The 13,090-nt window shown below is 44.9% G+C and overlaps 1 protein-coding gene across 2 annotated transcripts in view; it reads left to right on the forward strand.

The window, feature by feature from the left end:
• The window catches only part of USP14 (ubiquitin specific peptidase 14), a 120,757-nt gene that overhangs the window by 29,761 nt on the left and 77,906 nt on the right, over positions 1-13,090 (forward strand). For both annotated transcript variants that reach the window (XM_033933928.1, XM_033933929.1), the window contains 2 exons: positions 8,463-8,567; positions 12,926-13,029. In XM_033933928.1, the coding sequence (XP_033789819.1) occupies positions 8,463-8,567; positions 12,926-13,029 (209 nt within the window). The remainder of the gene's footprint in view (positions 1-8,462; positions 8,568-12,925; positions 13,030-13,090) is intronic.

Consider the following 13,090-nt stretch of genomic DNA (forward strand, 5'->3'; position numbering starts at 1 on the left):
CTTTTGGCATTTTGATTGTTTATGATGTACTTTGTTGTTCATTAATTGAAGCTGAAATGTTTGCAAGTATTGATTATTTTGTAATTCATTTTTGCCAGCTGTACTGCATGTTGCTATGTGAAGATTTTTATTCTGGTATTGTGTTAAATGGGGTTTTTTTTCTTCTATTAAAAGATGTATCAATACATACTTTTGGTTTTATTACAATTTGGAGATTGAGAATAACTGATTCAGACAAGGAATTTGAGGTAGAGAGACTAGTGGAATACAGGTACAGGGTGGGGAAGATTTGGAAGAGAGTTGTGATGTAATGCTTGGTATAGGTGTGCTTTTGAGAGATATGCTAATAAAATCTTTGCAATAGCACAACACACACTCTTCACAAGGGACTCAAATCAATAATTATTCTTCCAAAGATAGCAAACCGTCTACTACCTTGGTATACCCTCATGCATACATATTCATATAACGTTCTTAAGGATCCTCAGCGGCACCACTTAGGGCTCAATTCAATCTCATTGCCCCAAGCTTTACGTGTCAAATCTTCATCGGGTCCTATCTTAACTTAATTGTATCATTTTTATATGTATTTTTTACTTTTGTTAAAGTTTTTATATTGATTTAATTAATTCAATTTTTCAAAAAGCTATACTTAGCTCTTTAACTTGTGGTCTCTGGCCCAGGGATTGTCATACCGACATGTTTCGCTATATATTAGCTTTATCAAGGAACATCCCCTAGAGAACAACAAAAGTATATATTAAATAGTATACGTTATTATAGCCCTCTAAGTGCCCCAAGTATATATAAAAGAGACACAAAAACAGCAGTCCGTTTTTTACCATGTATTCAATCGCCAGCAACCCGACCACTCTACCTATAGAGATGGCGGCGGCGTTCTTGACAGCAGTTAAATAGTGCCGAGCCCGAGTCCACTGTACACCTGTGATTACGTGGCAACAGCGTCACGAGCCGGCCTGCCGGTTTTAAAAGGATAGTAACACTTTTACTGGGATAGTAAATTCTGTATTATATATTAAAGGAGCATCCCACCCAGTAAGTTAGATCAAGGAACCCCACTTGATCTAACTTACTGGGTGGGATGCTCCTTTAATATATAATACAGAATTTACTATCCCAGTAAAAGTGTTACTATCCCTTTAAAACCGGCAGGCCGGCTCGTGACGCTGTTGCCACGTAATCACGGGTGTACAGTGGACTCGGGCTCGGCACTATTTAACTGCTGTCAAGAACGCCGCCGCCATCTCTATAGGTAGAGTGGTCGGGTTGCTGGCGATTGAATACATGGTAAAAAACGGACTGCTGTTTTTGTGTCTCTTTTATATATACTTGGGGCACTTAGAGGGCTATAATAACGTATACTATTTAATATATACTTTTGTTGTTCTCTAGGGGATGTTCCTTGATAAAGCTAATATATAGCGAAACATGTCGGTATGACAATCCCTGGGCCAGAGACCACAAGTTAAAGAGCTAAGTATAGCTTTTTGAAAAATTGAATTAATTAAATCAATATAAAAACTTTAACAAAAGTAAAAAATACATATAAAAATGATACAATTAAGTTAAGATAGGACCCGATGAAGATTTGACACGTAAAGCTTGGGGCAATGAGATTGAATTGAACCCTAAGTGGTGCCGCTGAGGATCCTTAAGAACGTTATATGAATATGTATGCATGAGGGTATACCAAGGTAGTAGACGGTTTGCTATCTTTGGAAGAATAATTTGAGAGATATGCAACACATACTGGTCAGCCGTATTGCAATCCTGCAATACTTGGTGGCTCTCCTTCGGCTCATTTGGATCCAAAGTGGCCCCTGCTCAAAAATTAGCGAAGACGAGGATGAAGTGACTTCACTGGACCAGATGGCCAGTTGATAGTTCAATTCCACATGCCCTCTGAGTATTTTTGCGGATTTCATTCGCACAGACTGATCCTGCCAGCTATAAAAGGATGTTCTTGTTTGGAGAGAGAGAGAACCGCGTCGGAAGCTGAGGCAGATGGCTCAACCAGTGCGTAAAACACTGTGCGATTTTGCCTTCGGTTCCCAGGGGCCTGCACTGGTAAAAATGGCACTGAAAAGCGAGGTAGAGACAGTACACTTAAACTTGGCAGAGACGACAGCAGGAGAGAGCTTCTTCACTGCAGCGATGGATCCGCTGATGGAATTGCAGGCGATGTTTGTTGAGATCCGGAACGAGATGAAAGAGATGAGAAATAAGTTCACCACCTTAGCAGCAAACTTGCGAGGAGAAATGGCTGAACTAGGTGTACGTGTCAGCAAAATGGAGACACAAGTAGAAGAGCAGCAAGAGACACTGGGACAGGTTGACACGCATTATAAGGAACTTCAGACAGAGCAGTCCTACATATTCGATAAACTTGTTCTCGAAAATAGAAGGAGGTGGGCTAATTTGCGTATTCAAGGGCTCCCTGAGGTAGCCCGCATGTTTTTTGCGGGAGATGTGGAACCCTGGCTCAGAGAGTCGATTCAAATTGAACAGGTACACAGAGCCCTGGTAGCTCCTAGGGGCAACAAACCAAGGGATATAATAGTTTGCTTTAAAGACTTTAATGTGAAAGAGGCAATTTTTCAGAAAGCCCCGAGGCATGGAGGAGCTTAAATTGGGAAGGATAACTTGAATCACAGTTACCAGATGCTATGGTTCACCTTGGGGATTAGCGCCCAAGAAAAGGATCTGGGTGTCATTGTAGACAATACGATGAAATCTTCCACCTAATGTGTTGCAGCGGTCAAAAAAACAAATAGAATGCTAGGAATTATTAAAAAAGGGATGGCTAACAAGACTAAGAATATTATAATTCCCCTGTATCGCTCCATGGTCCAACCTCATCTGGAGTATTGCATTCAATTCTGGTCTCTTTATCTCAAACATAAGAATTGCCGCTGCTGGGTCAGACCAGTGGTCCATCGTGCCCAGCAGTCCGATCACATGGCGGCCCTTAGGTCAAAGACCAGTGCCCTAACTGAGTATAGCCTTACCTGTGAAAGATATAGTGGCGCTAGAAAAGGTTCAAAGAAGAGCGACCTTAGGGAGTCATAGGAGATGGAACTCCTCGCTTATGAGGAAAAACTAAAATAGGGCTCTTCAGCTTGGAAAAGAGACGGCTAAGGGGAGATATGATTGAAGTCTACAAAATCCTGAGTGGTGTAGAATGGGTATATGTGGATCGTTGGGGTTTTTGTTTTTTTGTTGTTTTTTTTTACTTCATCAAGATTTACAAAGACTAGGGGACACTCGATGAAGTTACAGGGAAATACACTTAAAACCAATTGGAGGAAATTTTTTTCACTCAGAGAATAGTTAAGCTCTGGAATGCATTGCCAGAGGATGTGGTAAGAGCAGATAGCATAGCTGGTTTTAAGAAAGGTTTGGACAAGTTCCTGGAGGAAAAGTCCATAGTCTGTTGAGAAAGACACGGGGGAAGCTACTGCTTGCCCTGTATCAGTAGCATGGAATATTGCTACACCTTGGTTTTGGCTAGGTACTAGTGACCTGGATTGCCCACCGGGGGAATTGGGTACTGGGCTTGATGGATCATTGATCTAACCCAGTGAGGCTATTCTTATATTCTTAAATGGGATACTTTTGACTTAGCAATCTATCAAGATCTCTCCATGATTATGCCGCAGGGCAGAGTTGAAGCCTTTACTTTGATATCTCAATGAAAAGAGCATCTGCTATCATTGGCGTCATCCATTTGCTTTACTTTTTTTCTGGAGGGCACTTACGCACAGTAAAAACATTGAAGGACGCTACGGAGATCTTCCCAGGAATACAAGTTGTGGCACCTGCTCTAGAGTCAGCAGCTAGGATGCCAGGAGGTTGAACGTGGCAAAGCCTGCCCCCAAAACAACAATGGCGACAAATCTGATGAGAGGAGGGGGGGGGAGTCTCCTGAAAAGGTACTCCATGGAGCAGAAGAATAGTGGAGGAACAGGCATTTGAACTGCATGGGTGCGACCAGTTGGCAAGCCTTGGGACAGTTTTGACCACAAGTTATGGTAAACCTGGTGTTGACCTACAGTGCTGCCCAATATACCAGGGGTAGCACTGGGGAAGAACTAAGTTGATTGTTTGAAATTCCGTACTGTTCATTTCAAAGAATTTGTTTTATTGTGTTAGACTCTCCCCACTAGATACAAGTGAGCGGGCTGGAGGAAGCTGTGGAGGCTTTAATTTTCTGCTTTGTTCTTTATGGCTTCATTTAAGCGGGAGGGCATGTGGAGTGGGACCATTCCTCTGGAGTTACAGTAAGCATGGATTGGAGTTGCTTACTTCAACAGTTGGGGAATATTCGGGGAAGGGGGATGTGGGTTTGAATGGGAATAGAAGGGGGAGGGGGAAGGAAGGGGGGAGAGTGTTGCAAGGAGTAATGTAGTTTGTTTGGTTTTTTTGGTTGATGAATCTGGGGCACTACCTGGGGCGGGGAAACTGATATCGGTCATTGCAGCAGTTCAGCCGGGGGGGGGGGGGAGTTCCTTACGGTGCTCGATCTCAAGGAAGCCTACTTACATATTCCCATCTGGCCGCTGCATCAGCGATATCTTTGCTTTGCCATCCTTGGGCAGTACTATCAATTTCAGGTGATGCCCTTTGGCCTAGCCATGGCTCCACTGACGTTTTCAAAGGTCGTGGTGGTGGTGGTGGTGGTGGTGGCCTTCCTTTGCAAGGAGGGGATTCGGGTACATCTTTACTTGGACGACTGGTTGATTCGGGTCTCTCCCAGACGAGAGTTTGAAAGTAACCCAAAGAGTGATTTCCCTTCTTCAATCTTTATGTTGGGTCATCAACTTTCCAAAGAGCTCTCTTATCCCCTCACAATCATTGGAGCATCTGGGGGTGAAGTTCGACACGGCAGTGGGGTAGGTATTTCTGCCCAGAGACCAGGGCGATAACTTGCAGTCTCAAGTTCGCCGCCTTCTCCAGTCACTGAGTCCGCGAGTGTAGGATTATGTACAGGTTCTCAGCTCAATGGTGGTGGCTCTGGAGGTGGTGCCTTGGTCTCACTTTCATATGAGGCTTCTGCAGCAATCACTTCTGTTCCGGTAGTCCATGGTGTCTCAGGACTACAATCGTGCACTCCTCGAGTATCGCTCAGCATGGATTGGTGGCTGAGCAAGGCCAGTCTGTCCAAGGGTATGCCACTGGCATTGTCGGGCTGGATCGTAGTTACCACAGATGTCAGCCTGTCAGGTTGGGGGGCTCAGTGCCTTCAGTCCTCAACACAGGGTGTGTGGTCTTCAGAGGAGTCTTAGTGGTCAAATCAACCTTCTGGAGTTGAGGGCAATCCAGCTGGTGCTCCAGGCGTTTTGGTCCATGATACAGGGTAGGCTGATGCTGGGGTTTTTTTTTGAACAGTGTCACGGTGGTGGCATATATCAACAAGCAGGGAGGTACACAAAACCCTCTATTGGCATGCGAGATGATGATCCTGCTTCCTTGGGCAGAAGCTTGCCTTCCTCTTCAGTCGGCGGCCCATATTGCGGGAAAGACAAACATTCAGGCAGACTTCCTCAGCAGAAACCTGCTAGACCCGGGGAATGGGAACTGTCCAAAGAGGTGTTTGAGCTCATTGTTCAGAGATATGGGGGCTCCCAGAGATAGACCTTATGGTCTCGACTCAAAATACGAAGCTTCCTCGGTTCTTCAGCAGGCACAGGAATCGGGAGTCAGAGGGGGTGGATGCGCTGGCTCTTGCGTGGCCTTCATGTTGTCTTTCTTTGTATTTCCCCCTGGCCAATGATCAGTTAGGTGTTGCATTGAATTGCACACTTCCAAGGCAAGGTGATTTTGGTGGCTACAGGTTGGCCACGCTGTCCGTGGTATGCGGATCTGATGGGTCTATCGATCGGCAAGCCGTTTCAGTTCCCAGTAACACCGAATTTCCTCACCCAGGGTCCAATAAGGATGGAAATCTCTCTCACTTTGATCTCATGGTCTGGCTCTTGAACGGTCACGGTTGAGGCGTAAGGGATATTCCGATCAGGTTATTTCTACCCTTCTCCACACAAAAAACAAGAGGTCTTTTCTTCAAGAAGGCTTGGATATGGGGCTAGCGGTTTGTTCTCTAAAGGTTGAAGTGGCTGGAGTTTCCTGTTTCAGAGCCAAGGGTGCAAGTTTTTCTCTTTCTTCGCTCCCGGTTATTATCAGATTCTTTATGGGTGCCCTAAGACTTAGGCCTTCGGTTCACCAGCCCTATCCTTCCTAAATCTGTAATACCATGCTGGAGGGATTCTCATAGCCCCTATTCAAGCCCTTACAGGAGACCACACTCATGGATCTGACTATCAAGACGTGTCTCCAAATTGAAGGCCTTACTCTGCAGGGCTCCTTGCCTCCGTATTTTGGATTAAGGAGTTTCCTTACGGATCGTCCCCTCTTTCTTGCTAAAGGTGGTCTCAGCATTCCATATCAACCAGGAGGTTAGGCTTCTAGCTTTCCAGTCCTCAGGGTCCAGAAAGAAGGATAAAGTTTTGAGGGTGCTGGATGTCCACAGGGCTATCTTGTGATACCTGGAGGTCATGAATGATATTAGTCTCCCAGACCATCTCTTCGTTCTGACTAATCCAGCGAAGAAGGGGAGGCTGGCTTCCAAAGCTACCATTTCAAGATGGATTAGTTCAGATATTTCATCTACTATTATTACTTATCAGTTATATAGTACTGAAAGGCTTACACAGCACTGTATATTTTGACATTTAATAGACTGTTCCTGCTCGGAAGAGCTTACAATCTTAATTTGGACAGACACATGACATATAAGGTTGGGGATGCTAGGAGTTGAAAGCAGTCTCAAAAAGGTGGTCTTTTAACTTGGACTTGAGCTCTTCCAGACACGATAACGCCATAGGGATTCAGGCAGTTTGTTCCAGGCATACAGCACAGCAAGAGAGAAGGGATGGAGTCTGGAGTTGGCAGGACAGGGGCACAGGCAGGAGGGCCTATCTGCTGAATGGAGCTCGTGGGGTGGACGGGACACAGGGAGATAAGTGAAGAGAGATGGTAAGTGGCAGCTGAGTGAATGTATCTGCAGGTCAGCAAGAGGAATTTGAACTGTATTTGGAAATGGATGGGAAGCCAATGAAGTGACTTTAGCAGAGGGGTAATGTGAGCATAGCTGAATTCTGGATGGATTGAAGGAGAGAAAGCTGCCTGAGCAGAAGACTACCTACATTGTCTGCAGAAAGTAGCCTCCTTTCGCCATTCGAGCGCATTTTGACTAGAGGTGTTGCCTCTTCTTGTGCTGAGTCCAGAACCATTCTGATGGATGAGATTTGTTGAGCGGCAATTTGGTTGTCGTCTCACACATTCACCAAATTTTATAGGTTAGACATGGCGGCAAAGGAGGACTCCTCATTTGAAGCCTCAGTTTTGCGGGCAGGCTTATCTTTCCCACCTGTGTTTTTGGGGACTGCTTGTGTATGTCCCTTGGTTCAGCAACCCATCCCTATTGCACTGGAAAAATAGATTAGGTTCTTACCTTGATAATATCTTTTCAGGTAGATAGGGATGGTGTACTGAACCCTCCACCCTTCATTGTCGAATCACCTGTCTAGACCGTCTGCTGCCTGAAGGCTGCATCTCTGAACTTTCTGCCGGCTGTCATAAATTTGAAGAAATTGTATTTTGAATTCATATAGTTCTTTGGGGGTTTTCTCCTTGTTTCCACAGTTTATTATGGCTTATTGTTTGTAAAGAATTATTGTTTGTACCTTTCCCCTCAATTGCATGTAGCTTTGTGTTCTATTACGTGAGCGGATCAAAGTCATGTTGGGGGTGGGGGGAGTCTCCCTGTTCTCCTTCTGTAGGACTGTCACCGGCTTTGAAACTAACTTACTGGGAACAGCAGGGAGAAGGAGGAGGTGCTGAAAACAGTGATCAGTATCTCCTGTAATGGACTCGTGGGAGCGGATGGAAGACCCTTGATTCAGCATACCATCCCTATCTGCTGGAAAGATATTATCAAAGTGAGAACCTAATCTTTTTATAATATTTTGTAACATTCAGAGGGCCAAAATGTGCATATGCAGTAAGTGTGCACTCCAAACTGAGAACCCTCAGTCTTTTTTTTTTTTCTCTCTCTCGTATCTCTCACATGTCCCCTCTCCAGACTTGATCTCTTCTCTCTCATGCTCCCCCCTCCATTCGTTGGCTAATTTTTCGCCTCATTTCTCAACTCTACAAGTACATGCCATTTTGCATCATGGGTACCCTTTTCTGCATGTAAGTCAGTATTTTACATGCAGAAAATGTCTATAAAATTATTTCCAGAGCCTAAAACCCATTTCTGAGGAAATTGTGGCATATGGTTAAAAATCAGTCTGTGGATCCTATATTTTGGATTCTATTGTGCTTATAGAGATGTCTGCATGGGCCTTTTGAGTTTAACCTATTGCTTCTTTTATTTCCAGGGAATGACGCTATTAATGATGGGTTCAGCTGAGGCACTTCCTGAAGAACCAGTTGTTCGACCTGTTTTTGTAGAAGACATGACAGAGGAGCAGCTGGCTTCTGCTGTAAGTAATCAATACATGACCCTTCTGAATACCAAGGTTGTCTGCAAGAACATTTTTGTTCTGGTTGTAGTAGTATAATTGTAAAGAAGAGACTTTCCCATACATCCTGGATAACATTGAATTGAGCCTGAATAACTTCGAAGTATAATTTTATTATGTCCCTTCCGGATTCTGTACTCTAGGGGACTTGTAATCGAAAGTTAAATATGTCTTAAAACCCACCCAAGTCAGCACTTGGACGATCTAAAAGACAGGTTGTCCAAGTGCCAATAATCAAAATAGCTTTTTAGATGTATCCATAGACATTTTAGGCCTCTGAATCCTGCTGTGCGCCCTGAACTGGAAGGGGCATTTTTGCAGGAGTGGTTAGGGCGGGATATGGGCCAACCTAGACTTAGTCATCCTGCAGGGATAATTGAAGGTTTGACTAGACTGCCTATACAGAACTTGTACGTTGTGACTTAGATGATGTAAAGACACATATAAGTGCCCAAAAGGTATCCAAAGTGATTAGAGAACCACTGCAGGGACAAAGTAAAGGCCCCTACACATACCCTCCATGTCTACTGACCTGTTGCACCTCCACAAAGTTCAGAATAAAAACATACCTGCCTCTGGAGCATCAGCATTTGGCATTGGAAAGCCTAGTAGAACTGCATAGAGGTGGCTTAAGTAGGTGGTGGGGGGGGGGGGTGGAGTGAACCATACCAAGGAAGACCCAGACCCATAAGCTACTCTAACCACTATATTCATAGTGGAATATGTGAGCTCACCAAAACCCTACTCTGCTGCCATATAGGTGCCACCTGCAGCCTTTAGGGCTATTTGGGTTGCAGACAGGTTAGTATAGTGAGTTCTGGGGGGCTTACCATCACTAATAAGGGAGTTCTAGTGAGATATTTGTGGCACCCTTTTTGTGAAGTTCACAGCAGGGCCCTGTAAGGTGCTCCACTGCTCTGTTGCCATGTCTGGATGGCCTGTCCATCACAAGGCTGTCCTCTCCCATGTCCAAAAGGTCTTGTTCTGGGCATTTGGGACTTGGATGAATTTTTAGTCGAGAATATGATATAAAGATAGATGTAGTTGCGGTCTGGATGATCAAACGCATGGACGTACAGATAGATGCGAATGGGCAGACTAGATGGACAATTTGGCCTTTATCTGCCATCATGTTTCTATGATTTTCGAAAAAAATATTTGGATGTAATTTTCAAGAATGGACATTTTCCCGCTGCTGACTTTGGGCGACTAGCGCCCTATGTCCAAATCGAACTTAGACGTTTCTTTTTATTATGCCTCTCCACGTGTTCAAACCCTTCCTGCAATCCGGGAGTTGCAGAAATCCAAATACTTTTTTGAGCATGTGGTCCTCCTACCTCAGAGAGAGAAATGGAGCCCTCTGCAGTTTTCAGTGTCTGCAAGCAATCCGTAAATGTCTCTGCTTATGCTTTATCGGCACACCATCCTCTTTCGATCCTTGGGCTGGGGTCTCTTCCTCCAAGACCACTCTAAGAGGACTTCCTTTCAAGGGTCAGCTCCTTTTTTGGTAAAGGTCTGGGTGTCTGCATGGCCAGCATTGCTGATCGCCCTGTGCACAAGTGTTGCTAACTTCAGGAGGGGACAGTAGTACTTTTTGTCCCTCCCTCAGACATAAGAACATAAGAATTGCCGCTGCTGGGTCAGACCAGTGATCCATCGTGCCCAGCAGTCCGCTTCCGCGGCGGCCCTTAGGTCAAAGACCAGTGCCCTAACTAAGTCTAGCCTTACCTGCGTACGTTCTGGTTCAGCAGGAACTTGTCTAACTTTGTCTTGAATCCCTGGAGGGTGTTTTCCCCTATAACAGCCTCTGGAAGAGTGTTCCAGTTTTCCACCACTCTCTGGGTGAAGAAGAACTTCCTTACGTTTGTACGGAATCTATCCCCTTTTAACTTTAGAGAGTGCCCTCTCATTCTCTCTACCTTGTTACAGTTCCATTACCAGGCGTCCAGCTCCCGTATGCTGCTGCCTTTATTAAAAAAAAAAAAAAAAAAGAGCCCCTATGACGCCAGAGGTCCAGCATTGCTCCCTCATATTGGGGGCCATGTCTTAGTTTTACCAGGGATGGCCTTGAATATCCTCGGATCACTGGGTGCTGGACATCTTTTGAGAGGGGCACAAGATAGACTTCTTTTGTCTCCTTCCAGACTTGTTTCTGGTATCTCTGGCACAAAACTGGAGAAGTAGTCAAGAGTCTGTGCTGCTCTGCTGCATCTCTTGGACATCCAAGCAATAGAGCTTGTTGCAGGCACTGAACAGGCTTCGGCAGATATTTATTATTCTTCGTCATGACAAAGAAAGGCTCTGTGGACTGGAGTCCCATTCTGGCTCTACAGTTGGTCAGTACCTTCCTACGGATTTCTCTTTTCCAAATGAAAACAGTGCGCATAGTACTAGCTGCTGTTTGTCCTGGGGAGTTTCTAGCGTCCTTGAATCTCACCAAAGTTTGCCTCCGTATTCCCATCTTTCTGGAGCTTTGCAGGTTTCTGCTTTTCCCTGTTCTGGGAAAGCATTTCTACTTTATAGCTCTACCCTTTGGGCTCGCAACAGGTCCCTGCACTTTCAAACAGTAATGGTAGTGGTGGTGCCTTTTCTCCGCAGGTTGCTTCAGATTCCATCTCAACAGGAGTACAAGCAAGCGATGGAGAAGGTGGTGTCTCTGCTACAATGCTTGGGTTGGTTTGTCAACTTCAAGAAGAGCCAGTTGACGCCATCACATCCCTCAGAGCATCTGGGCATTCTCTTTGACACACTGTAGGAACATGTTTCTTCCTGAGCCACGCAGACAGAATCTTCAGAAACAGATCAGAGATCTCCTGGAACTTCCAGTTCCCCCTGCCATTACTGAACTTGGGACTTCAGGCTCTCCAGCGTTAGAGAGGCTGGTTAGCAAAGGAAAAATAGAAATTGAAGACATAGGTGAGAGAGATAGATGTCCAGACCTGTAGAGTGTACATATTTAATGATTTTTTTTGAACGCTGCTGTATGTGGATTTTTCCGTGATCCCCTTTGGGATAGAGATAAGCCTGAAATGTTATTCAAAGCTAAGTTCCTGTTTTCTGATTGATGTCTTACAATTTGGAGTGCCTATATATTTATTACATAATTGGAAGATGTGGTAGACCAGTGATGTATAAGACAATCACAGAGTAGATCAGCTTATGCTGCTCTATTGTGAGTTGGGCAAGAGGAGTCTGATGCCTTTCCACTCTCCTACATGGTATGATTTAGATATTCATAGTCAGTCAACACACTCCAAATATGAAGGTTGAGATGATAGAAGAATTTATTTTTTTAGAATGATAATACATACCTGCTCCACTTTTTTGCAGTTTGGCTTTTGTTTTATTGACCAGCTGTAACTCTTGAATACTCTTGTAACCCGTCCTGAGCTTTCTGGGAGAACGGGATATAAATTGAAATAAATAAATAAAATGATAACTCAACCTCCTTAGATTCTATGAAAGCTGATTCTTCTGAAACCTCAGTTAGTCCAGAAATCAAACCTGGGTTGTCTTAATGGTAAAGCACAGCATAGCTTATGAGCTACATTATTACAGATTGCTTGCTTTGCCAAAAAAATCCCAAACAAACTAATACTAGGCTATTAGGGTCTTTATAAATACAGTGGAATCTCGGTTTGCGAGTAACCTGGTTTGCGAGTGTTTTGCAAGATGAGCAAAACACTTAGCAAACTTTTGTCTCATAAACCAAGCATGTTCCGATACACGAGCACCTCTCCCCGCTCTAACCGAACCGGCATCGCAACCCCCCCCTCCCGCGAGAACCACATCGTGCCCCCATGCTGAAAGCAGCATCTGCCTGCCCTCCCTCCCAAACATGCTCCTTACCCCATCTGCTGCTTGTGCGAGTGAAAGAAAGCTCTCGCCTCTTGCCTGGGCTGGGCCTTGAGCATCTGCGCAAGCTCAAGGCCCAGCCCAGGCAAGAGGTGGGAGCTTTCTTTCACTCGCACAAGCAGCAGATGGGGTAAGGAGCATGTTTGGGAGGGAGGGCGGATGCTGCTTTCAGCATGGGGGCACGATGCGGTTCTCACGGGAGGGGGGCGTTTGCGGGGGGGGGGGGTTTGCGATGCCGGTTAGAACGGGGGGGGGGGGGGGATGGAGCAGCGCCAGTAGCCTCGGGGGGGTAGGAGGAGGTAGAACGAATCAAAGCGAGTTTCCATTCATTCCTATGGGGAAACCGCTTTGATATATGAATAACTTGGTTTACGAGCATGCTTCTGGAACGAATTATGCTCGTTAACCAAGGTTCCACTGTATCTTCGAAAGACATTGAGGTACTTATGTGTTTTGCTTTGCAGATGGAGTTGCCATGTGGTTTGACAAATCTTGGGAACACTTGTTACATGAATGCCACTGTCCAGTGTATACGCTCAGTACCAGAACTTAAAGAAGTCTTGAAGAGGTAGGTATCCAAGAAGGTTTATTGCATTTTATATTTTTATTTATTTATTTAATTAAATAAA

The sequence above is a fragment of the Geotrypetes seraphini genome, chromosome 2, assembly GCF_902459505.1.
Source record: "Geotrypetes seraphini chromosome 2, aGeoSer1.1, whole genome shotgun sequence".
Taxonomy (NCBI): Eukaryota; Metazoa; Chordata; class Amphibia; order Gymnophiona; family Dermophiidae; genus Geotrypetes; species Geotrypetes seraphini.